Raw genomic sequence first — 27238 nt, 5'->3', positions numbered from 1 at the left:
AAGAAACCCATAGGGGCATGTCTGGTGGGGTATGTATGTCTGTTTGAAGATTATACAAGTGGTTAGAACTAAAAAGACTAAAAGAGAAGTAGTCAATTTCTCCTCAACCATGAAAGACTATCATGCATGTTGTTGATGTTAGTTCTGTGTGTGCAGTCAAGGGCAAGGTGTGCTGCTTGGTTTTGAGCCAGCTGCAGCTTCGCTGGGTCTTTCTTTGCTGCACCTGACCATATTACCAGACAGTAATGAAGATGGGACAAGATCAGAGCCTGAACATCTAGTACAGTTGATCTTTGTGTCAAAAACACAGAACATATCTTTATGACTTGACCATGATAACTGACCATCCAATGTTCCCTTAGATAAATTAATAGGTACATTTTGAGTTATTACTTTGAACCCTGGACTCAACTAATCATGGATCTGACTAATTCGATTCAATGCAATTACTGGCAGGCTACATGGCAGGCTACATAAAAAAAAAAGACATTGTCACATAGTAATTTTACAGAATTTGGAGACCTACTGTAACCCCCCAAACAACAAGCCTGATGTGGCAAGTAATAAACGTCCGTTCTGTTTTTAAAAGTCTCACCCTGTTGGGGTGGTAGGCATGTTCTGTAAATCAAATTATACAAACCCCCCCCCCAAAAAATCCATTTTAATTCCAGGTTGTAAGGCAACAAAATAGGAAAAATGCCAAGGGGAGTGAATACTTTCGCAAGCCACTGTATTTATCTGAAACCTACAGAATGAATGACCCACACTTATTTTGTCCTGTTCACATCCTGCCTGTTTATTCCCATCTTCTGACAGAATTTTCTTTCTTATTTCTCATTTTTCATCCAGTTTTGTCTTTGTGGACGTTATTTACATGCCTCACCAAATGAGCCTTCTGAGTGAATCCTTTACCACATACTGAGCAGACATGTTGTTTCTCTCCTGTGTGAGTCCGAATATGTTCATTTAGGTGTCCCTTCTGATAGAAGCTTTTCCCGCAGTCACCACAGCTAAATGGTTTCACTCCTGTGTGAGTCAGTATATGTGTCTTTAGGGCTGCCTTCTGATTGAAGCTTTTCCCACAGTCACCACAGCTAAATGGTTTCACTCCTGTGTGAGTCAATATATGCTTCCTTAGGTGCCCCTTATGATTGAAGCATCTCCCGCAGTCACCACAGCTAAATGGTTTCTCTCCTGTGTGAGTCAGTATATGCCTCCTTAGGTCCCCCTTGTAACTAAAGCTTTTCCCGCAGTCACTACAGTTAAATGGTTTCTCTCCTGTGTGAGTCCGTATATGTTCGGTTAGGAGCCACTTCTGATTAAAGCTTTTTTTCCCACAGTCAACACAACTAAATGGTTTCTCTCCTGTGTGGGTTCGAATATGTTCGGTTAGATGTCCCTTCTGAATGAAGCTTTTCCCGCAGTCTCCACAGCTAAATGGTTTTTCTCCTGTGTGAGTCCGTACATGGTTGGTTAGGTGCTGCTTTCGTTTGAAGCTCTTCCCACAGTCACCACAGCTAAATGGTTTCTCTCCTGTGTGAGTCCTTATGTGCCGGGACAGAACCCCTTTGTATTTGAAGGTCTTGCCACAAATGGGGCAGGGTTTCTCCACGTGACAGAGTCGGACATGGGCCTTCAGTTTACAGGTGGAATTGTAGTGTTTTTTGCAGACTCGACATTCCCTGGGTCTCATCTTGGTGAGAGTCAAATGCCTCTGCAGGTCAGCTTTCAGAGCAAATGTTTCACCACAGTCACGGCAGCGTTTCGTTTTTTTAGAAGTGGTGTGGCTGGAGTCATTGTTTTGATTATTTAGGTGGGTCACATTGCCAAAAGGTTTGAGATCCACTGGTTTAGAGTCACTCTCTCTGTTCTCCACAGTCTGGGTTTCGAGAAGAGTCAAGGACTGAAGTGGGTCCTCCTGATCACATTCACTTTTCACACAAGGAGGAGAGAATTTGAACTCTATGATATCAGCCTCCATCCCTTGAAGCTTCTCTTTCTCCTGACTGGTCCAGAGTTCCTCCTGTTCCTCTTTAATCTGTGTGGGCTCTGGATCCTCCGGCCCCAGACTGGTGCTCCACTCCTGCTCACAGTGCTGCTGGTCAAAGGGAACATCCTCTTCAGAGACAGCGAGAGAGAGCTGCAGGGAGTCTGGAGGGAAGGAGAAAGGAGCAGATATTATCTACACAGCCTTTAGACATCAGGGTTGAGGTCAATTCTAATTGAAGTCAGTCAATTCAGGAAGTATACAGAAATTCCAATAAAAATACAAATAAAACTTGAATCCATTTTCAATTCCTTCTCAATAAACTTTAGAAAAAAGCTGGATTCTTTGCATCTCTTCTTAGTCATACACGTACCACCAAATCTCCGCTCAACACAACTTCAAAAGTCACAAGATACTTGTATTCGGAAAGTATTCAGACCCCTTCACTTTTTCCACATTTTGTTACATTACAGCCTTATTCTAAAATTGATTAAATTAATGTTTTTCCTCATCAATCTATACACAATACCCCATAATGACAAAGCGAAAACAGGTTTTTAGAAGTTTTTGCAAATTTCTTACAAATAAAAAACAGAAATACCTTACTTACATAAGTATTCAGACCCTTTGCTATGAGACTCGAAATTGAGCTCAGGTGCATCCTGTTTCCATTGATCATCCTTCATATGTTTCTACAATTTTTTTTGTTTTTCTGTTCCATCATCTTTGAAATGCACTTCTACCAAATGCCTTTTATGAAGATTTCGATTGCGTTTTCATATGACGAAAACCTTCAAAAAAAGGCAAATGGTCGAAGTAAATTAATAGAGCCCTCAATGGAATGCCCTGGATCAGAGATAGATAAAAATAATAATAATAATAATAATAATAATAATATGGGGATCACTTAAGCCCTATTTGCACGGGAGTAGTATTACTAGAGAACGTTGGTTATGCAACTATTACCCCAGAATGTCCGTTATTCCAGAGGACGATTTGGACGGGATTAGTTTGTTAAAAACTGGCCCCTGTAAAAAAAATATTATCCAATAAATTGATCATTATGCAGAAGCCTGGAGGTTTTTATTCTAGGCGTTAAGATATTTCAACATGTCCAGGCGATAACAAGCTACACTGATAACTCGAGCTTGGCTCCCAAGTTTCTAAGCCATACCAAACCATCTTTGGTATAGTCTCACCATAATATTTGAATTGAGGAAGCGTGATCATAATCATTATTTTAGCGAACCGACAGTAGACGTCTTCAAATTTCCCCCCAGCCTGCAGATGAGAGCTAAACAGCGCACTTGCACATGAGATGGTTTTAGGCCAGGGTTTGAAAAATATATATAGGATTTGAGTTGAGACTTGAGACTGTAAAATCCCCAGGAATTGAGCTAAAACGTCTACCCACAAAAAACAAAACAAAAAATGAGGTGATCAAAATCAAAATGCTCCATTGTAATATCATGGCAGCAGAGGGAATGGCTGCCGTTTTACAGGCTCCTAACCAATTGTGCTATTTTGTGTGTTTTTTCGCATTGTTTGTAACTTATTTTGTACATAATGTTTCTGCTACCGTCTCTTATGGCCGAAAATAGCTTCTGGTCATAGAAAACGATGGCAGAAACATTATGTACTTTTTTTTATATATATCAAAATTGGTCAGGAGCCCGTAAAACGGCGGCCATCCCCTCCGGCAGCATTCTCACATTTGAGATCGTGTCTCAATGTAATCATGGTATGAAATTATTGTTATTTTTAAATACAATCTCTTTTTGGGCTTAGTTGGTCAATTTGCAGTGTACAAATTCATAATTTTTCCATCCCCCTGAATATTCGCTCCGACAGAAATCGTCCCGCGGCTGGATCTAGTTGCCTTCCCCTTTGTATGAGAAAGTGAACTTGTCATTTCCAAAAGTTTAGCTCAGTTGGAATGCTGCTTTGCGATCTATTAACAGCAAGGGTTGCATTAAATAGATGCCATTTTTTTTACTGAAGCATTTGCCAATGTTCATTTCATTGGCACAAAATGTTTAAACAAAAGCATTCACTGTGAAAGTTGATACATGTAGGCCCTTCATATAGGCACAGCACTTTATCGAATTAGTTATTGTTTTCTTGTATTGCAACACCTGTCAAACTCAGACGTTGACCTAGAAACACAGGGATGTCGATTCGCACGGGACTTGGACCTTGGAGAAGTCGAAAACAGTATGTTTCTTCGGCTGGAATTATTATGCTCCTGCTATGTAAAAATAACCGACATGGCAGATTCCGACGGGACTTGAATTACGGATGTGGCGATTTGTGCTTGTGCACATAATTAGGCCTACATAGCGGACAGACTAAACTCCACTCAAAGGGGTAAGGAAGTTTCAGATGACTCCACCAACAGAGTGGAGCAGAGACCAGGCTTTGTGGAATCTAACTCGGACTACATCAATTCGCCCAAGGTCAATACTTCAAAATGTTATAATTATGAAACACCTACCTTGTACTTATGTTTGTCCTCTGTAGTTGTGTGCCTTTCTTTGCTTAAATACATACTTTTTCAATAAAGGTTAATCAAATACAACCACCGACTGTTGAATCAATTGGCACATGTGCTTTAGCGCTGAGTTGCCATCTTAGAGCAACAGCAAGGAGCAAACAGTCAGTGGTTGTATTTGATTAAGCTGGTAGTTTTGAATTCGGTTGTCATATTGGCAGATTTGCTAGCAACAAACTACACTACATGACCAAAAGTATGTGGAGACCAGTGTGTCATCTCATTTTGGAATGAAATCATGGGCATTAATATGGAGTTGGTCCCCCCTTTGAATTATATAACGGCTATAACAGCCTCCACTCTTCTGGGAAGGCTTTTCACTAGATGTTGGAACATTGCTGCGGGGACTTGCTTCCATTCAGCCACAATAGCATTAGTGAGGTCGGGCACTGATGTTGGGCTATTAGGCCTGGTTCGCAGTCGGCGTTCCAATTCATCCCAAAGGTGTTCGATGGGGTTGAGGTCAGGGCTCTGTGCAGGCCAGTCAAGTTCTTCCACACCGATCTCGACAAAGCATTTCTGTATGGACCTCGCTTTGTGCACGGGCGCATTGTCATGCTGAAACAGGTAAGGGCTTTCCCCAAACTGTTGCCACAAAGTTGGAAGCACAGAATCGTCTAGAATGTCATTGTATGCTGCAGTGTTAAGTTTTCCTTTCACTCGAACTAAGGGGCCTAGCCCGAACCATAAAAAACAGACCATAATTCCTCATCCACCAAACTTTACAGTTGGCACTATGCATTGGGGCAGGTAGCGTTCTCCTGGCATCCGCCAAAACCAGATTTGTCCGTCGGACTGCCAGATGGTGAAGAGTGATTCATCACATCGCTTGTGTGCGGCTACTCAGCTATGGAAACCCATTTCATGAAGCTTCAGACGAACAGTTATTGTGCTGACGTTGCTCCAGAGGGAGTTTGGAACTCGGTGGTGAGTGTTGCAACCGAGGACAGACGATTTTTATGCGCTTCAGCACTCGGTGATCCCGTTCTGTGAGCTTGTGTGGCCTACCACTTCGCGGCTGAGCCGTTGTTGCACCTAGACATTTCCACTTCACAATAACAGCACTTACAGTTAACCGGAGCAGCTCTAGCAGGGCAGCAATTTGACGAACTGACTTGTTGGAAAGGTGGCATCCTATGACGGTGCCACGTTGAAAGTCACTGTGCTCTTCAGTAAGGCCATTCTACTTCCAATGTTTGTCTATGGAGATTGCATGGCTGTGTGCTCGATTTTATACACCTGTCAGCAACGGGTGTGACTGAAATAGCCGAATCCACTAATTTGAAGGGGTATCCACATACTTTTGTATATGTAGTTTATTTAGCTAGCTTCTAGCTTAGTGTTTGATATGCAATGCGATCTCCTCATAATGAACAGTGTCACGTGTCCTGACGACAAAGCAGAGCTGCCAACTCTCACGCACGTACATTTTTCAACTGTGCTCCAAATCGTTTTGAAATCAGAACATCTGCAATTTAACATCACGAGCGAAACCTCTATCATTGTCCTGTCTTGCCACAGCACTGTGAACTGCGGCACATTGATTGGTCTAGTTATGTAAGGGATCAACAGGATTGGATGCATGTTTTAAAGAAACACACCTCAAGATTAGAGTGGAGCTGAATGGAGAGAGAACGTTCTCCGCTGAGTTTATTAAACTAAAAAGAGCAGCACGGTAGCGCTGTTCTATGTACAATGTTGTCAACAAAATTAGGTTGCTGTTACTCTCTTCCCTATTGCAGAATGGAGCCTTTTGACAGCATGTACTAAAGTCGATTTAATCACATTAGTCCCCTCGTTTGGTGATTGTCATTTAGGCTGTAACTATGAAAATCATTTTGTCAAACAGATTGTGAACCTAAAAGTGTCAATTTCATCCCCCCAAAATCTCCAAGTAACAAAGTCGTCAAATTTTTTGTGTTCATTTTATGTTCAAAGCATACTGAATACACCTGACCTGTGTTTTTTATTAGGCCTAAGCCAGGGTTGCCCAACCCTGTTCCTGGAGAGCTACCCTCCTGTAGGTTTTCGCTCCAACCCCAGGTGTTACTAACCTGATTCATCTTATCAACCTGTTAATTATTAGAATCAGGTGTGCTAGATTAGGGTTGGAGCAAAGACCTACAGGACGGTAGCTCTCCAGGAACAGGGTTGGGCAGTCCTGGTAAAAAGCTATGTCAGAATACGTAGAATTGTAGGAAATTAGCTTTAAAAAAGTTACATATTCCTAGGGGAGGACCCCCAGTCCCCCACCTAGGGGTTGTGCCAGGGGGCAATGAAATTCACATAGCAAATCTCACTACAAGTTTTTTTCAAAAGTTGGCAGCTCTGACAAAGCAAACTTTTCTAGCTATGCCAGGCAAAATCGGGCATCATCCGCTCGTTATGGATTTATCCAAATGAATGTCAATAGAAAGCAGCTTAAACAAACGCAAATGTAGATACGTTGCTGTTATTCTGGCTGCAGAGCCAGAAGCAAGCAAGGGGCAAGAACGTTGCCAGCGACCATGGAACATTGCTATAGAACGAACAATTGGGCAGCGTCCATAAATATTGAACTAATCGAACGAACGACTGGGTCGCGTCTAGCAACTAAAAGATGAGAAAGTATTAATTATCTTATAAAAAAGATTTGTTTTTTGGTTTTTTTAAACCGGTAAGTGTACTTTAATATTTGGCAACTGTGGTATACAGTGAGGGAAAAAAGTATTTGATCCCCTGCTGATTTTGTACGTTTGCCCACTGACAAAGACATGATCAGTCTATAATTTTAATGGTAGGTTTATTTGAACAGTGAGAGACCAAATAACAACAAAAAAATCCAGAAAAAAGCATGTCAAAAATGTTATAAATTGATTTGCATTTTAATGAGGGAAATAAGTATTTGACCCCTCTGCTAAACATGACTTAGTACTTGGTGGCAAAACCCTTGTTGGCAATCACAGAGGTCAGACGTTTCTTGTAGTTGGCTACCAGGTTTGCACACATCTCAGGAGGGATTTTGTCCCACTCCTCTTTGCAGATCTTCTCCAAGTCATTAAGGTTTCGAGGCTGACGTTTGGCAACTCGAACCTTCAGCTCCCTCCACAGATTTTCTATGGGATTAAGGTCTGGAGACTTGCTAGGCCACTCCAGGACCTTAATGTGCTTCTTCTTGAGCCACTCCTTTGTTGCCTTGGCCGTGTGTTTTGGGTCATTGTCATGCTGGAATACCCATCCACGACCCATTTTCAATGCCCTGGCTGAGGGAAGGACGTTCTCACCCAAGATTTGACGGTACATGGCCCCGTCCATCGTCCCTTTGATGTGGTGAAGTTGTCCTGTCCCCTTAGCAGAAAAACACCCCCAAAGCATAATGTTTCCACCTCCATGTTTGATGGTGGGGATGGTGTTCTTGGGGTCATAGGCAGCATTCCTCCTCCTCCAAACACGGTGAGTTGAGTTGATGCCAAAGAGCTCGATTTTGGTCTCATCTGACCACAACACTTTCACCCAGTTCTCCTCTGAATCATTCAGATGTTCATTGGCAAACTTCAGACGGGCCTGTTTATGTGCTTTCTTGAGCAGGGGGACCTTGCGGGCGCTGCAGGATTTCAGTCCTTCACGGCGTAGTGTGTTACCAATTGTTTTCTTGGTGACTATGGTCCCAGCTGCCTTGAGATCATTGACAAGATCCTCCCGTGTAGTTCTGGGCTGATTCCTCACCGTTCTCATGATCATTGCAACTCCACGAGGTGAGATCTTGCATGGAGCCCCAGGCAGAGGGAGATTGACAGTTATTTTGTGTTTCTTCCATTTGCGAATAATCACACCAACTGTTGTCACCTTCTCACCAAGCTGCTTGGCGATGGTCTTGTAGCCCATTCCAGCCTTGTGTAGGTCTACAATCTTGTCCCTGACATCCTTGGAGAGCTCTTTGGTCTTGGCCATGGTGGAGAGTTTGGAATCTGATTGATTGATTGCTTGCTTCTGTGGACAGGTGTCTTTTATACAGGTAACAAACTGAGATTAGGAGCACTCCCTTTAAGAGTGTGCTCCTAATCTCAGCTCGTTACCTGTATAAAAGACACCTGGGAGCCAGAAATCTTTCTGATTGAGGGGGGGTCAAATACTTATTTCTCTCATTAAAATGCAAATAATAATATAAATAATAATATGCCATTTAGCAGACGCTTTTATCCAAAGCGACTTACAGTCATGTGTGCATACATTTTTACGTATGGGTGGTCCCGGGGATCGAACCCACTACCCTGGCGTTACAAGCGCCATGCTCTACCAATTGAGCTGCAGAGGACCACCAAATCGATTTATAACATTTTTGACATGCGTTTTTCTGGATTTTGTTGTTGTTATTCTGTCTCTCACTGTTCAAATAAACCTACCATTAAAATTATAGACTGATCATTTCTTTGTCAGTGGGCAAACGTACAAAATCAGCAGGGGATCAAATACTTTTTTCCCTCACTGTAAGCAGGATAAAGGCCTGAGTTCTATACATTACGTTGGAAACATTGTCTGCGTTTAACCCTTACATAATTACGTAACCCTATCTCCCCCAGCTAGCTACATACGAACCAATTCTACATAGTTTTATCTTCGGGGTGATCCGCAGCAGTCTCCGTAGCCGATCATTCTCCTCCTGGTACTCTGCCACCGTTTTCTCAACTGCTGAGAAAATCTCCAGGGCAGCTGCCGTTAAACGCTCATTTAAAAACAGACGAAACGACTGTAGTTTAGACATTTTCGACTGCGGTGGGTAGCCGGCCTATTTTGTTCAGTCAGTGGGTCTTCAGTCCGCAAGGATTGTTCATAACCAAAACAAACTAGTCTCTAATTCTGCTTCCTTTTTCTTCTTCTTTGGGTTTCATGGCGAACTACACGCAAAGGGTGTATTTTCGCCACCAACTGGACGGGGGTGAAAACATTTACAAAATAAAAGTAAATTCCATAGGGGAAGGGAACATTTCAGATTAATCCACACAAACTACAAAAAAAGTATTAACAAAAAATATATACATTCCCACTCCTTCAGTCATTCGAAAACTCAAATACCCTGCTCAGGCTCTGGGACCTGACATATTTATTCAAAAGCTCATCTTTTATGCAGCGCAAGTGAAATGGATAATCAAACACGTCCGCTGTTGCTGCTTTGAATAATAAAATTGCCATGCAATCTGATATCTTGTGCTTTCTGTCCATTCTTTTGAAAGAAAGTGGATTATCATACAGGAAATTCTATCTGAAGGATGAGGAAGGGATCCTGCAGGTTGTCCTGGAGGAAAATGGCCCTGAAAATCTTGTGGAATTACCTGCAGGAATCTTACCTACAAGATATCCCATGGTATTTTGGGGCCAATTCCTGCAGGTAGTCCATCCGGGAAAAAATCCTGACTTCCAATTCCTGCAGGATATATATTCTGCAGGTTTCCCCTGCAGGATTCCTGTAGGACTTTTTTTGTAAGGGCAGTTAAAACATTTTGCTCCTTCGCCATTCTCTTCTTCTAAACTAATTCTACTTGAGTGTTTTTCTTCTTCTTTTGTGTTTAACAGCGGCCTGCGAACCCGGAAATGCGCCGCCAGTTGGATGTGGTTTACTAATGTACAAAGCAGCCAGACCAGTAGTAAAGGGAAATGATAACTAATTAAATGCAGGTAAACAGTGGTTATCATAACATATCATGGACTGGCTTGTCAGTTGGTTTGCTAAGACAACTGAGAGGCTACTTAACTAGTATAGTGTCTGAGGGTCTATGATTTTGCTGAGGTTTGCAAAAAGTGTGTTAGAGGAAACTTGGCTCTGCTTGCTGAAACATCTGGAAAGCATTACTAAATTCCTGGAAAATAGGAAATGGGAAGATATGTGAAAAGCCAGGGATTGGTTTATTAAAATCACGCCATACTATGTCACATAGGTTATAAATACCCTGTCTTAAACAAAGGACGGAGGGAGAGACAACATATGAGATCAACAGATTGGTCGTTTCTCTCCAGATATAACTGCAGATATCTGTAAATTAATACTGTGAACTTTGATACAATAAATCTTTATAATCAAAGAACAGTGTAAGCGGACTTCTTATCATCACAGCATAATTAGCAACGTTGACTTGGACACCACACTAGCTAGTTAGCTATTGTTTTTATTTTAACAAAAACAGAAGAATTGGCTTGGAGATGGCAAAAGCTTGTTGAAATGGAGAGGATCTCCCGAGTGGTTACTCCAAGGTTGACTTTTCCTGTAACTGATGTGCAGGGACCCTTTGGCGCCCTATCCGGCATCACCCAGGTGGGTGCTACACAATGTTTGAGGAGTACGTTACCACAGAGCCTACAAAGAGGCTGGGGATGGCTATTAATTCTCTTGAACTCAACTAGTGAACACACAATGTCAGGATGTGGCCAGTAAGCCGTGGTCCACCTCCCTTATCTCCCACAGTGATCAGCCAACCCTTACCATCATGGCTCCCATTTCTGGCCTTTTTGGCCAGTACTGGGCCCGGCTGAGATATGTGGGGGAAGGTGAGGCCCCTAACAGAGACTATATAGTAGATAACCTTTTATTTTAGTCTAATTAGATTAATGACAGTGACTTCTATAGTTTCATAGTCTTACCTAATAGGAATGAACACAAACTTGTTTTCAAAACAGATGCCTTTGCTCCACTTCCTGGAAGTCTATGCAACCAAGTCACAGGAAGAGAAGTGGAAGTACTGGCACGTGGAATCTGCAATGAACATCGATGAGAAGAAACTTGTGGTAAAGTTCTGGACGGGAAGGGTAGCTGATGAAGATGTTGAGCACGTATCTGGTACGGAGTGAGAAAGTACAGAGTGAAGTTGAAGAGGGGAAGGACGGGAGAGCTGTTAGAGGTGCCGAACACAATCGCGTTGGGCTTCTACAGTGGAAGGATTCTCTAGCCCGGACAGGTCCTGCGCTGCTTCCCCCGCAACCTTGCTGACCATCAAGCCAAAGAATGCACATGTGTCAAGTGCTTCTGATAGTGAGTATACCAGCAACTCTATCCTTCCTGGGAGCGAGGTCAACATACACTACCGGTCAAAAGTTTTAGAACACCTACTCATTCAAGGATTTGTCTTTATTTTTACTATTTTCTACATGGTATACAGAAGATAGCCCTATTTGGTAAACGACCAAGTCCATATTATGGCAAGAACAGCTCAAATAAGCAAAGAGAAACGACGGTCCATCATTACTTTAAGACATGAAGGTCAGTCAACAAGAACTTTGAAAGTTTCTTTAAGTGCAGTCGCAAAAATGGACGTTAGACCGGTGGAAATTTGTCCTTTGGTCTGGAGTCCAAATTTGAGATTTTTGGTTCCAACCGCCGTGTCTTTGTGAGACACGGTGTGGGTGAATGAATGATCTCCGCATGTGTATTTCCCACCGTAAAGCATGGAGAAGGAGGTGTTATGGTGTGGGGTTGCTTTGCTGGTGACACTGTCTGTGATTTATTTAGAATTCAAGGCACACTTAACCAGCATGGCTACCACAGCATTCTGCAGCGACACGCCATCCCATCTGGTTTGGGCTTAGTGGGACCATCATTTGTTTTTATAACAGGACAATGACCCAACACACCTCCAGGCTGTGTAAAGGCTATTTTGCCAAAAAAGAGAGTGATGGAGTGCTGCATCAGATGACCTGGCCTCCACAATCCCCCGACCTCAACCAAATTGAGATGGTTTGGGATGAGTCGGACAGCAGAGTAAAGGAAAAGCAGCCAACAAGTGCTCAGCATATGTGGGAACTCCTTCAAGACTGTTGGAAAAGCATTCCAGGTGAAGATGGTTGAGAGAATGCCAAGAGTGTGCAAAGCTGTCATCAAGGCAAAGGGTGGCTACTTTGAAGAATCTCAAATATAAAATATATTTAGATTTGTTTAACACTTTTTTGGTTACTACATAATTCCATATGTTATTTCATAGTTTTGATGTCTTCACTATTATTCTACATGGAAGAAAATAGTAAAAATAAAGAAAAACCCTTGAATGAGTAGGTGTGTCCAAACTTTTGACTGGTACTGTATATTTTTAATCCGAATAAAAATAAGAGAAGTTCACACAAAAAACGTGTGTATTATTCTACATTCTCCCCTGATTCAGAATATACCATTTTTCATGTCATGGCGTGCTTGGTTCAATAGCTATTGACAATAGATATAGATGAGTGGCGCAGAATAGATGAGTGGCGCAGTGGTCTAAGGCACTGCATCGCAGTGCTAACTGTGCCACTAGAGATCCTGGTTCGAATCCAGTCTCTGTCGCAGCTGGCCGCGACCGGGAGACTCATGGGCGGCGCACAATTGGCCCAGGGTAGGGGAGGGAATGGCCGGCAGGGATGTAGCTCAGTTGATAGAGCATGGCGTTTGCAACGCCAGGGTTGTGGGTTTGATTCCCACGGGGGGCCAGTATAAAAATAAAAAAAACTGTATTCACTAACTGTAAGTCGCTCTGGATAAGAGCGTCTGCTAAATGACTAAAATGTAAATGTAAATGTAGATAACCGAATATCCAATACAAAACAAACTTTACCTTAGTGCCGAACTGAACCATATACCTACTAGCTCTCTAAAAAGTAAATAATACTTTCCTGTGGATATTTGTCCCAAAAAAAGGACAAACCGCACAGACAACCAGTAGAGTAAGTTCAAGTGTAATTTTATTCAACATTCTGGCTTTTTGCACTCAAATGTTTCAGGCTGTACACAGTGTACAAAACATTAGGAACACCTGCTCTTTCCATGACATAGACTGACCAGGTGAATCCAGGTGAAAGCTATGATCCCTTATTGATGTCACTTGTTAAATCCACTTTAATCAGTGTAGATAAAGGGGAGGAGACAGGTTAAATAAGTATTTTTAAGCCTTGAGACATGGATTGTGTTTGTGTGCCATTCAGAGGGTGAATGGGCAAGACAAAATACTTGAACAGGGTATGGTAGTAGGTGCCAGGCGCACCGGTTTGAGTGTGTCAAGAACTGCAACGCTGCTGGGTTTTTCACGCTCAACAGTTTCCCATGTGTATCAAGAATGATCCACCACTCAAAGGACATCCCGCCAACTTGATACAACTGTGGGAAGCACTGAAGTCAACATGGGCCAGCAACCCTGTGGAATGCTTGACACATTGTTGAGTCCATGCCCCGACAAATTGAGGCTGTTTTGACGGAAAAAGGGGGTGCAACTCAATATCCTTGACAGCGTGCGAACTGATTGAGTTATACAAAGGGTACACTACATGACCAAAGTATGTGGACACCTGCTCGTCGAACGTCTCGTTCCAAAATCATGGGCATTAATATGGAGTTGGTCCCCCCTTTGCTGCTATAACAGCCTCCACTCTTCTGGGAAGGCTTCCCACTAGATGTTGGAACATTGCTGAGGGGACTTCCATTCAGCCAGAAGAGCATTAGTGAGGTCGGGCACTGATGTTGGGCGATTAGGCCTGGCTCGCAGTCGGCGTTCCAATTTATCCCAAAGGAGTTCGATGGGGTTGAGGTCAGGGCTCTGTGCAGACCAGTCAAGTTCTTCCACACCGATCTCGACAAAGCATTTCTGTATGGACTTCGCTTTGTGCATGGGGGCATTGTCATGCTGAAACAGGAAAAGTCCTTCCCCAAACTGTTGCCACAAAGTTGGAAGCACAGAATCGTCTAGAATGTCATTGTATGCATTAAGATTTCCCTTCACTGGAACTAAGGGGCCTAGCCTGAACCATGAAAAACAGCCCCAGACCATTATTCCTCCTCCACCAAACTTTACAGTTGGCACTATGCATTGGGGCAGGTAGCGTTGTCCTGGCATCCGCCAAACCCACATTCGTCCGTCAGACTGCAAGATGGTGAAGCGTGATTCATCACTCCAGAGAACGCGTTTCCACTGCTCGGGAGTCCAATGGCTGCGAGCTTTACACCACTTCAGCTGACACTTGCATTGCGCATGGTGATCTTAGCCTTGTGCGCGGCTGCTCGGCCATGGAAACCCATTTCATGAAGCTCCCTTACGAACAGAAGCTTAAAAAAAAACATCAATATGTGTATAAATCTTACAGTAGTGCTGTAACCCTTATTTTTTAGTGTTAAATACCTACAACATCTCCACCGGTGGACTTCTGGGTTCAACAGAAGCAAATAAAACACGGGTTACAATGGAAAACTATTACTTGTGGTTTAATTTCTCCTGGACCAAGAGATGCAGCCAAGCAGTCAGAAAGATTCACTCTGCGTTTTAATTTCATTTTTTTTGGCCCTCTCCAGACACATGCAGATGCCCCTGGGAATGCTATTGCTTTCAAAATAAAAGTCCCCAGGGAACAAAATAACAGTGCCTCAATACATTACGCCATAATAAAAGTAGTAACAAAAGTAAAGCTACAGTGCATATACAGTGCATTCGGAAAGTATTCAGACCCCTTGACTTTTCCACATTTTGTTACGTTACAGCCTTATTCTAAAATTGATTAAATAAATAAAAAATCCTCATCAATCTATACACAATACCCCATAAGGGGACAAAGCAAACACTGGTTTTTAGACACCGTAGGGATGGTGCCAGGTTTCCTCCAGACGGGATGCTTGGCATTCAGGCCAAAGAGTTCAGTCTTGGTTTCATCAGACCAGAGAAACTTGTTTCTCATGGTCTGAATGTCCTTTAGGTGCCTTTTGGCAAACTCCCAGCGGGCTGTCATATGCCTTTTACTGGAGTGGCTTTCGTCTGGCCACTCTACCATAAAGGACTGATTGGTGGAGTGCTGCAGAGATGGTTGTCCTTCTGGAAGGTTCTCCCATCTCCACAGAGGAACTCTAGAGCTCTGTCAGAGTGACCATCAGGTTTTTGGTCACCTCCCAGACCAAGGCCCTTCTCCCCCGATTGCTCAGTTTGGCCAGGCGGCCAGCTCTAGGATGAGTCTTGGTGGTTCCAAACTTTTTCCATTTAAGAATGATGGAGTCCACTGTGTTCCACTATATTGTCCTTCTGCATGTTTGATGTCTCATTGGAGGTCGTAGCGGGCTTTCTTGTATGAGTTCATGTCCGTGTCCCGTTCCTTTTAAGCGGTAGCTCTAGCCTTTAGCCCAGCACGGATATTTCCTGTAATCTATGGTTTTTGGTTTGGATACATTCTTATAGTCACTGTGGGGACGACATTGTCTATGCACTTATTGATGAAGCCTGTGACTGTTGTGGTAAACTCCTAAATGCAATCGGATGAATCCCGCAACATATCCCAGTCTGTACTAGAAAAACAGTCTTGTAGCTTTGCGTCTGCTTCATCCGACCACTTCCGTATTGAGCGCATCTTTGTAAACAGGAAGCAGGAGAATGGAGTCATGGTCAGATATGCTGAATGGAGGACGAAGGAGGGCATTGTATGCATTTCTGTGGGTGGAATAAAAGTGGTCTAAAGTTTTTGCGCACATAGTGGCGCAGGAGACGTGTTGTTAGAAGTGAGGTAGGATGGTTTTAAGTCTCCCTGAGTTAAAGTCTCCGCCCACCAGAAAACGCTGCCTCTGGGTGAGTGGTTTCTTGTTTGTTTATGGCCCCATAAAGTTTGTTGTGTGTGGTGTTGGCTTGGGGCGGGATGTAGACAGCCGTGATAATTATGGATGAGAACTTTCTTGGTAGATAAAAGGGTCTGCATCTTACCATGAGGTATTCAACACTGAACCAAAATATAAATGCAACATGTAAAGTGTTGGTCCCATGTTTCATGAGTTGAAATAAAAGATCCCAGAAATGTTCTGCACAAAAAGCTTATTTCTCTCAAATGTTGTGCACAAATTTGTTTACATCCCTGTTAGTGAGCATTTCTCTTTTGCCAAGACAATCCATCCACCTGACAGGTGTGGCATATCAAGAAGCTGATTAAACAGAATGATCATTACACAGGTGCACCTTATGCTGGGTCCCGTGTGGCTCAGTTGGTAGAGCATGGCGCTTGCAACACCAGGGTTGTGGGTTCGATTCCCACAGGGGACCAGTACAAAAATGTATAACTCACTACTTACTGTAAGTCGCTCTGGATAAGAGCGTCTGCTAAATGACGTAAATGTACAATAAAAGGCCACTCTTAAATGTGCAATTTTGCCACAGATGTCTACATTTTGAGGGAACGCGCATTTGGTATGCTGACTGCAGGAATTGCCAAATGTTCATTTCTCTACCATAAGCCACCTCCAACGTCGTTTTAGAGAATTTGGCAGTATGTCCAACCGGCCTCACAACCGCAGACCACAGACCCGGCTTCTTCACCTACGGGATCATCTGAGACCAGCCACCCGGACAGCTGATGAAACTGAGGAGTATTTCTGTCTGTAATAAAGCCCTTTTATGGGGAAAAACTCATTCTGATTGGTTGGGCCAGGCTCACCCATGGCTAGTCATGTGAAATCCATAGATTAGGGCCTAATGAATGTATTTCAAATGACTGATTTCCTTATATGAACTGTAACTCAGTAAAATTGTTGAAATTTGAGCATGTTGTGTTTATATTTTGGTTCAGTATATATCAGGTGAACAAAAGCTTGAGATTTCCTTCACACTTGAAGCCGCACACCAGTTGTTGTTTATGATAAAACACACTCCACCTCCTTTTGACTTCTCCAAAGTTGCTGTACGATCCTGCCACTGCATGGAGAATCCACCGCATACTACATGCATAGCGTCATCATCCAGCCACATTTCAGCAAGACATATAATATTGCAGCTTTTCAAGTCTCTCTGATAGGAGACTCTCGAACGAAGCTCATCCATCTTATTCTCGAATGACTGGACATTTGCCAATAGAACGGAGGGGAGCGACGTTCGGTTTTTTCTTCGCCTCAATATCACCAGGACGCCACGTCATCTCCAGCGTCTACGCCTTCGACGTTTTGGTAGCCCATGGAACAAAGGAATAAGGTATGAACAGTGGAACAGCTGAGTCGGAGTTGAAGTCGTATTTGAAATTGAGGTTAGTAACTATCGATCTGATCTCCAGAAATGCTTGGCGGTCATATGTGATAATAGTATGAACTTTCTGTAAAAAAAAAAGTAAAGATAAACACGATAAAAGTCACTATATAGTGTCTTCAAAAAGTATTTACACCCCTTGACTTTTTCCACATTTTGCTGTGTTACAGGCTGAATTTGAAATGGTTTAAATTTAGATTTGGTGTCACTGGCCTACACATAATACATTACATTTAAGTCATTTAGCAGACGCTCTTATCCAGAGCGACTTACAGTTAGTGCATACATTATTTTATCGAACCCACAACCCTGGCTCTACCAACTGAGCTATATCCCCTGCCGGCCATTCCCTCCCCTACCCTGGACAAATTGTGCGTGCCGCCCCATGGGTCTCCCGGTCGCGGCCGGCTACGACAGAGCCTGGATTCGAACCAGGATCTCTAGTGGCACAGCTAGCACTGCGATGCAGTGCCTTAGACCACTGCGCCACTCGGGAGTCTAAAAATGTCCCATAATGTCAAAGTGGAATTATGTTTTTAGAAATGTATACAAATTAATTACAAATAAAAAGCTGAAACGTCTTGAGTCAATAAGTATTCAACCCCTTCGTTATGGCAAGCATTAATAAATTCAGGAGTAAAAATGTGCTTAACAAATCACATAAGTTGCATGGACTCTGTGCGCAATAATATTGTTTAACATGATTTTTGAATGACTACCTCATCTCTGTAGCCCATACAATTATATGTGGTCCTCTGTAGCTCAGCTGGTAGAGCACGGCGCTTGTAACGCCAAGGTAGTGGGTTCGATCCCCGGGACCACCCATACACAAAAAAAATGTATGCACGCATGACTGTAAGTCGCTTTGGATAAAAGCGTCTGCTAAATGGCATATTATTATTATATTATGTCCCTCAGTCAACACAGATTCAACCACAAAGACCAGGGAGGTTTTCCAATGCCTGTCAAAGAAGGGCACCTATTGGTAGAGAGGTAAAAAGCAGACATTGAATATCTCTTTGAGCATGGTGAAGTTATTAATTATACTTTGGATGGTGTATCAATACACCCAGTCACTACAAAGATACAGGCATCATTAGATCATTTGTTTTGGTTCTGTCCATTTGTAGCTTGTTTTTGGACACAGGTCCAGGAATGGCTAAAGGATTGCAATATTTACCCGGAACTAACCTTGCAGATAGCATTACTGGGTGATCTGAAAAGTCATAGTCAATCAATCAATAATATAATAATACTTTTAGCAAAAATGTTTATTTTTAATTCACAATCTGTAGAAGCAATGAGAATAGAAAGGTTCAGAACTTTTGTAAAACATCACAGTACGGTTGAAATATATATGGCAAATAGAAATCCTATATGGATGGTGTTAAGAGATAGATGGGAGGTATTGAATAGAGTTGAAGGATGGGACTAATAACAAATAACAACAAATAATAACAAAGATAGCTAATAATGTAAGCATACTGTGTCCATAATAAGTATATAGGTTGTATGTTGGGAGCTTTTGGGAAAGATCACAGTTAGAAAGATATGGCATATAGAAGCAAACCGGATGGACATCATGAAAATGATCGGAGAGGTTGAGAGTAGAAGAAGTTCAGGAGCAATAAAAAATTAAATAAATAAAAAAATATATAATAGGATTATTGTAAAATTAACTCTGTCCATAAGGTGTAGATAGTAAGTATAGACCGGAAGTAGAGGCCTGGGCATTGTTGTTCACTAATTTACTCCAAGTAGGGAAAGGATGGTGGGGTTGAAAAGTAATAAAGGGGAGTATGTATATGAAACAAAAAAAACAAAAAAAACATGGGGGATTGGAAGTGACGCAGACAATTACATTGATAGAAGATACAATCTATCTGCAATATTAAGCTGATCCATTCCCCATTAAAAAAATAAAATAATAATAATAATAATAATAATAATAATAATAATAAATACAGGCATCCTTCATAAATCAGTTGACGGAGAGGAAGGAAACCGCTCAGGGATTTCACCTTAAGGCCGATGGTGGTAGTTACTCTACAATATTAACTTAAATGACAGAGTGAAAATAAAAAAGCCTGTACAGCATAAAAATATTCCAAAACATGCATCCTGTTTGCAATAAGGCAATAAAGTAAAACTGCAAAACATTTGGCACATAAATTAACTTTATGTCCTGAATACAAAGCATTATGTTTGGGGCATATCCAACACAACACATCACTGAGTACCACTCTTCATATTTTCAAGCATGGTGGTGGCTGCATCATGTTATGGATATGCTTGTCATCGGCAAGGACTAGGGAGTTTTTTAGGATAACAACAAATGGAATAGAGCTAAGCACAGGCAAAATCCTAGAGGAAAACCTGGTTCAGTCTGCTTTCCAACATACACTGGGAGACAAATTCACCTTTCAGCAGGACAATAACCTAAAACACAAGGCCAATTATAAACTGGAGTTGCTTACCAAGACGACATTGAATGTTCCTCTTGAGTGGCCTAGTTACAGTTTTGACTTAAATCGGCTTGAAAAGCTATGGCAAGACTCGAAAATGATTGTCTAGCAATGATCAACAATCAACTTGACAGAGCTCGAAGAAATTAAAAAAGAATATTATGGAAATATTGTACAATCCAGGTGTGCAAAGCTCTTAGATACTTCTGTATTACATTTTCAATAAATTTAAAAACATATTTTCACTGTCAGTATGGGGTTTTGTGTGTAGATAGGTAAGGAAAATGTTTTATGTAATCCATTTTGAATTCAGGCTGTAACAACCAGGGGTTGGAACCAGTTCAGGGAATCTTGATTTCCAGTATGCTCAGCAACTCTTTGATGAGTCTTCTCTCGAAGTCTCAGCCTTGGTTAGAGTGAACCCTGGACGGATATCCATAAGGATCCACAAACAACTCACAGAGGACTTTGGCCACAGTGGTAGCCTTCTGGTCTCTTGTGGAAGATCTGGGCGTATCTTGAGAAGTGGTCAGTCACCACTAACAGGTTCCCAATGCCTCTTTGATCAGGATCTAGCAAAAGGAAATTGATACATATCAGGTCCCAGGGGCTATTACTTGTCATGGCATGGAGAGGATCAGCATTCTTCAGCATGGTTTTTTGACGAACGCACCGTACACAAGTTTCAACGTAGTTTCCGATTTCTTGGTTCATCTCTGGCCAGTAGATCCCATCTCTCACCAGAGTTGTTGTTCTCTCAATGCCCATGTGCCCCATTTCATCAGGCAGTGCTGGCAGGACCAGGGTAAGGTATTTTTCAGGTAGCACCCAGTAACCCAGTACTCTACTTTCCCTTTCAGTTCATATCGGTCCCATTCCTTCAAGTACAGAGGGAGATCATGGAGGTTCCTCTGTACTGAGCTGTTGGGTGCTTGGTGGAGGAGTGCCTCCCACACTGTCTGAAATCCAGGGTCACTGTGTTGTGCTTGAATGAGGTCTGCTTCCTTCCAGGGCACCCAGGAACCGGGAATGGAGTTTGGCGGTACCCCAAGTAAGTTTGCCATACGTGCTGCCAGGTCTTCCTCATGCAACTTCTGACAAACTCTGGTTACTTCCTTGGCCGGTACTGACACCTTGTCTTCATGGCTGGATAGGGAATTGGTTCTCTTTGAAAGGGCATCAGCGTCAATGTTGATCTTGCCAGGGCAGTACTGGAGACTGAAGTTGTAGTTGGCTAGGCTGGCCAACCACCTGTGCCCAGTGGCATTGAGTTTGGCTGTGGTCAAAACGTAGGTGAGGGGATTGTTGTCAGTACACGCAACAAAACTGGCCCCAGAACATGGAACTTGTCCACCAACGCCCAGTGGCGGACTGGGAACAGAAATTGGCCCTGGCATTTCTAACACACCAACCAATTTTTTCCCTTGAGGCCTCCACACCAGTCAATTATTTTCCTCAAGGCACCCATTTAGCCAGATAATGATCATTTTGAGTAAAAACAAAACAAGTTGGACAGCCCATCTGGCATTTGCCAAAATGGCGGATATCCAGTCCGCTCCTGCCACCGCCCACTTCAGAGCCAGAAATTCCAACCAATGAACCGAATACCGCTTCTCAGACTCAGCATAGTCAATCCTTGGAACGGTGTATTGATCGGGGATGGTCCGTTTGTACAAGGTAGTTCACGAACACCCTTATGGCACCATTTTTCTTTCTGGCCACCACAATAGGAGAGGCATAGGGACTTCGTGACAGAAATGATTCCAGTCACCAACAGCTCCTTCAGGTGCCTTCTCACATCCTCAATGTTCGCTAGTGCAAACCTTTGAGATCGCTCTCTGAAAGGCCTGGAGTCTGAAAGCCGGACGCTATGGATCACATCCTTGGCTAGTTATAGGGGAATCCCCAAAATCAAATTTCATGGGGTTCACGGCAGGCTGAGACACTGAGGATGGAGGTGTGGAGGAGGGCAGAAGTTCAACGGTTAACACATTGGCCAAAACTGTCTCTTTGCCAGTACTATTTATTTCTTGGTAGCATTACATACTCTGATAGACAGCACGCTGTCACTCTGGTCCTCCACTTCAGTAACTCTTGGCTGAACTAACAACCCCCCGGGCAACGTGTCTTCTTCTGTGGCCTCAATCAGTAGAAACCCCTTATCTGGACAGGATAAGAGCCCCACACTGCAGGGAATGTCTACCTCAGAGTCAGTTGGAAAAGTTAAAGCCTCTGGGCCCACCAATGTGACTATTGGGGATTTTAGAGAAACATCTGGGGTTTGTGGTGAGAAAGAATATATTCTTACCCTATGGATGGACAGGAAGTTGTTACATGTAGATGTTGAAGCTTCCATATGAGGTTTTTAAAATTAAAAGAGGGGAAGCAAGGGGAAAGAGAGAGATCTGGTTCTGAAAGAGAGGTTTAAAGTCTGGAAGCCTACCATTGGAGGATAAGTCTAGGAGAGAAGTGGGGAATTTTTCCATGGTATGGTGTAAGATTTTGGGAAGATAACATAGATAATATTACCTATACTTTGAAGGGTTTTGCAAATGAAATGATAAGAGGGTTTAACCTTCTGTCAAGACTCAAAGGAGTATTGATGGATAGATATCAATTTTGAATTTTTCAAATGTTTTTAAATATTATGGTAAGTTTAGTATTTTGTGATGAATCAAAGGGAGGAAATGGTGTGTGATTCATTTTATATATCATTTTTAGTTGATATTGATGTTTTAATTCGAATGTGTTGTTTTGCAAAATATACTGTTTGGTCTTTTCTTTTCTTCCAGAAGCAAATGGGGGAATGTGTAGAGGGGATTCAACTACTCAAACATGGACAATATGAATGGACTGGAGGAAGTGGAACAAGGAAGGTGTGGAAATGTTCAGATTCCATCATCAACGTTTCGTTGGAAGTCGACACTGCTGAGGAGATTAAGTGTAGTGGACTACATTCCAGTGTCTGCAATGATATATAGACATATTTGCATGTGTAATACATAATTTGTGTTATATTCTTTCTGTATTAATGTTTTGAAGAATTATGTTTTCTGTTGTTGGGTACATGTGGGGACCTCAGATGTTTTTGTTTATTTCGTTGAAGCTTAGGGATATTGGGTCTAGGCAGAGACAGAGAGAATCCACAGGAGGGTCCGATGGGTCGACCAGCCTGAATGTGGACATTTTTGATTGTATTTTGTTTACTGGGGTTTTCATGTGTTTTCAATTGCATCATGGCTTAAAATGCATTGATAAAGATTTATAAATTGATCTGGAGTACTTAGGTGGTCGCCTGGGGCAGAGGGGCCGTGAGAGAATGTTCCTGTCTTGATTGATTGATGGATATTTGGAATGAAAGCTGCCAGACAGGTTTTTCGCTCTTACACTCCATAACAATTTATTTACATTCCATAACAATTTATTTACACTCCATACAAAAATGTGTCTATATAAACATGTGTTTACTCTCCATACATTTTGGTTTATTGCTGAAGTTACTCAAGAACAAAAAAAAATATTTGTCATAATCTTATTCTTTTTGTTTTCGAAACTTAATTAGTCTCGAAGGGGGGAAATATGTAGTGTCTGAGGGTCTATGATTTTGCTGACATTTGCAAATGGTGTAATGGATGAACTCTACTCTGCTTTGCTGAAACATCTGGAAAGCATTACTACATAGGTTTCTTGGAATAGAGGAGAGTCTGCTATGTAGAGGCCGAGGATTGGTCTATTAAAATCACACCATATTATGTTACATAGGATATAAATACCATGTTCTGAACAAAGGACGGGGAGAAACAACATATTACAGATTTGGGTCGTTGTTCTCCAAATATCTGCAGATATCTGTAAATTGATGCTGGAACCCTTTGATATAAATAAACCTTTATAATCAAAGTACAGCGTCAGCGGATTTCCTTGTTTTCACAGCATAATTAGCAACGTTTTCTCGACACCACAGTAACCACTGCAACCTCACTACTGCCACACAAATTAGAGATTTGACAGCAGATTTAATTGCATTGTAAGACTATTTTGCTAACTCTCTTTAAAGTAGAGAATATTGTAGTATTTATTCATAGGAAAAAACGGTCGGAGACGCTTGAAAACACCTGTGATTTCTCAGTGAATCAGGTGAGTAGATTAGATTAACTCCCAAGGAAACTTTACTTAGTTACGCTGTAGCAACTGTAGCACGCTAGAATAAAAGTGTACATTTGTAGCCTGCTTAGTTATAGCTACAAATTGGTGTTGCAATCATTGACAGTAATAGAATAACACCCTGGCTATACCGGCCACGTTGCATGTGTCAAAGAGCGTCTGCTTTGCCGAATGCTAAAACAGAACTTGGTTCTATTAGAGATGCACGACAGGCTGCAAGTCCCGCCTCTCCCATCTCCTTATTGGTTTTCACAAAGATACAAACCCATGGGGTGGCTTGAAAGACAAATGAGGAGGCTGATTACAGACAGTCAGTGGACAGGCTGAGTTATGGCGGTAGCAGAAGCAGATGTGGATCAAATAAAATCAAATGTATTGCTCACATACACATGGTTAGCAGATGTTTTTGCGAGTAGCGAAATGCTTGTGCTTCTAGTTCTGACAGTGCAGCAAAATCTAGCAAGTAATATCTAACAGTTCCACAACAAATACCTAATACACACAAATCTAAGTAAAGGAATGGAATAAGAACATTTAAATATATGGATGAGCAATGTCATTATCAGAGTGGCATAGGCTAAGATTCAATAGAAAAATATGAGATGGGTAATGTAAGATATAAACATTATTAAGATAGTATAGAATACAGTATATACAGTGAGGGAAAAAAGTATTTGATCCCCTGCTGATTTTGTACGTTTGCCCACTGACAAAGAAATTATCAGTCTATAATTTTAATGGTAGGTTTATTTGAACAGTGAGAGACAGAATAACAACAAAAAAATCCAGAGAAACGCATGTCAAAAATGTTATAAATTGATTTGCATTTTAATGAGATAAATAAGTATTTGACCCCCTCTCAATCAGAAAGATTTCTGGCTCCCAGGTGTCTTTTATACAGGTAACGAGCTGAGATTAGGAGCACACTCTTAAAGGGAGTGCTCCTAATCTCAGCTTGTTACCTGTATAAAAGACACCTGTCCACAGAAGCAATCAATCAATCAGATTCCAAACTCTCCACCATGGCTAAGACCAAAGAGCTCTCCAAGGATGTCAGGGACAAGATTGTAGACCTACACAAGGCTGGAATGGGCTACAAGACCATCGCCAAGCAGCTCGGTGAGAAGGTGACAAGAGTTGGTGTGATTATTCGCAAATGGAAGAAACACAAAATAACTGTCAATCTCCCTCTGCCTGCGGCTCCATGCAAGATCTCACCTCGTGGAGTTGCAATGATTATGAGAACGGTGAGGAATCAGCCCAGAACTACACGGGAGGATCTTGTCAATGATCTCAAGGCAGCTGGGACCATAGTCACCAAGAAAACAATTGGTAACACACTACGCCGTGAAGGACTGAAATCCTGCAGCCCGCAAGGTCCCCCTGCTCAAGAAAGCACATATACAGCAACAAAGGAGTGGCTCAAGAATAAGCACATTAAGGTCCTGGAGTGGCCTAGCAAGTCTCCAGACCTTAATCCCATAGAAAATCTGTGGAGGGAGCTGAAGGTTCGAGTTGCCAAACGTCAGCCTCGAAACTTTAATGACTTGGAGAAGATCTGCAAAGAGGAGTGGGACAAAATCCCTCCTGAGATGTGTGCAAACCTGGTGGCCAACTACAAGAAACGTCTGACCTCTGTGATTGCCAACAAGGGTTTTGCCACCAAGTACTAAGTCATGTTTTGCAGAGGGGTCAAATACTTATTTCCCTCATTAAAATGCAAATCAATTTATAACATTTTTGACATGTGTTTTTCTGGATTTTTTTGTTGTTATTCTGTCTCTCACTGTTCAAATAAACCTACCATTAAAATTATAGACTGATAATTTCTTTGTCAGTGGGCAAACGTACAAAATCAGCAGGGGATCAAATACTTTTTTCCCTCACTGTACATATGAGATGGGTAATGCAAGGTATGTAAACATTATTAAAGTGGCATTATTAAAGTGACTAGTGTTCCATTTATTAAAGTGGCCAGTTATTTTCAAGTCTGTATGTAGGCAGCAACCTCTCTGTGCTAGAGATGGCTATTTAACAGTCTGATGGCCTTGAGATAGAAGCTGTTTTTCAGTCTCTCGGTCCCAGCTTTGATACACGTGTACTGACCTCGCCTTCTGGATGATAGAGGGGTGAACAGGCAGTGGCTCGGGTGGTAGTTGTACTTGATGATCTTTTTGGCCTTCCTGTGACATCGGGTGCTGTAGGTCTCCTGGAGGGCAGGTAGTTTGCCCCCGGTGATGCGTTGTGCAGACCGCACCACCCTCTGGAGAGCCCTGTGGCTGTGGGCGGTGCAGTTGCCGTACCAGGCGGTGATACAGCCCGATAAGATGCTCTCAATTGTGCATCTATAAAAGTTTGTGAGGGTTTTAGAGACGCTGTTGCGCCTTCTTCACCACACTGTCTGTGTGGGTGGAGCATTTCAGTTTGTCAGTGATATATACGCAGAGGAACTTTTAACTCTTGAGTCTAATGGCGGTGGAAGCCGAATCGAGGAAGACTGGACTGTTGTCCAAAATAATGGGAAACGTAGCAAAGTTGTGTTGGTGAACAAAACATCGAGCTCTGATGGAGTCCCCACTTATCTTGTAGGAATGCGTTTTTTTTTAAAGATGAGCACCTGGATGAATTACCAAACTTGAGAAACCCGTTTCAGATATCCAAACTGGTGGAAGAGATAGTTGGTAAAGTAAAGGCTGTGAGTATCACGAGAAGTGGGCTTGTATTGATTTTTTTATAAATCCCAGGAACAGAAGGAGCGCATGGTGAGTCTCACCCATTTAGAGAAATATGCTGTGTTGTGCGTTGCTCTTCGTAGCAGTGCACCTGTAAAGGGGGTAATATCTGGTGTCTCGTGGGACGTCGATGTTGAACAAACGAAAAAATATTCCTGTAGTGGTTGATACACGTTAGATGTATCGTGTGGTGAATGGAGTGAAAGTGGGTTGTGGGTTCGATAAAATAATGTATGCGCTAACTGTAAGTCGCTCTGGATAAGAGCGTCTGCTAAATGACTAAAATGTAATGTAAATGTAAAGAGTCCCTTCCTGCCCAGGTGAAGTTGGGGATGTGAATCATTATGTCAGTGTTCATCCCAAGACCGATG

General features: G+C 42.3%; 1 protein-coding gene across 1 annotated transcript; it reads right to left on the bottom strand.

Moving 5' to 3' along the window:
• Window positions 1-289: 289 nt before the first annotated feature.
• Window positions 290-9371, bottom strand: LOC123483396 (zinc finger protein OZF-like). Its single transcript, XM_045213375.1, has 2 exons — window positions 9114-9371; window positions 290-2151 (listed from the first exon to the last, which is right to left on the bottom strand). Exons 1-2 carry the CDS (start codon window positions 9277-9279, stop codon window positions 842-844), a joined length of 1476 nt encoding a protein of 491 aa, XP_045069310.1. The 5' UTR covers window positions 9280-9371; the 3' UTR covers window positions 290-841.
• Between the last annotated feature and the right edge of the window lie 17867 nt (window positions 9372-27238).

Source organism: Coregonus clupeaformis, unplaced genomic scaffold, assembly GCF_020615455.1.
Source record: "Coregonus clupeaformis isolate EN_2021a unplaced genomic scaffold, ASM2061545v1 scaf0107, whole genome shotgun sequence".
Classification (NCBI taxonomy): Eukaryota; Metazoa; Chordata; class Actinopteri; order Salmoniformes; family Salmonidae; genus Coregonus; species Coregonus clupeaformis.
This window is presented reverse-complemented; position numbering and strand designations above follow the sequence as displayed.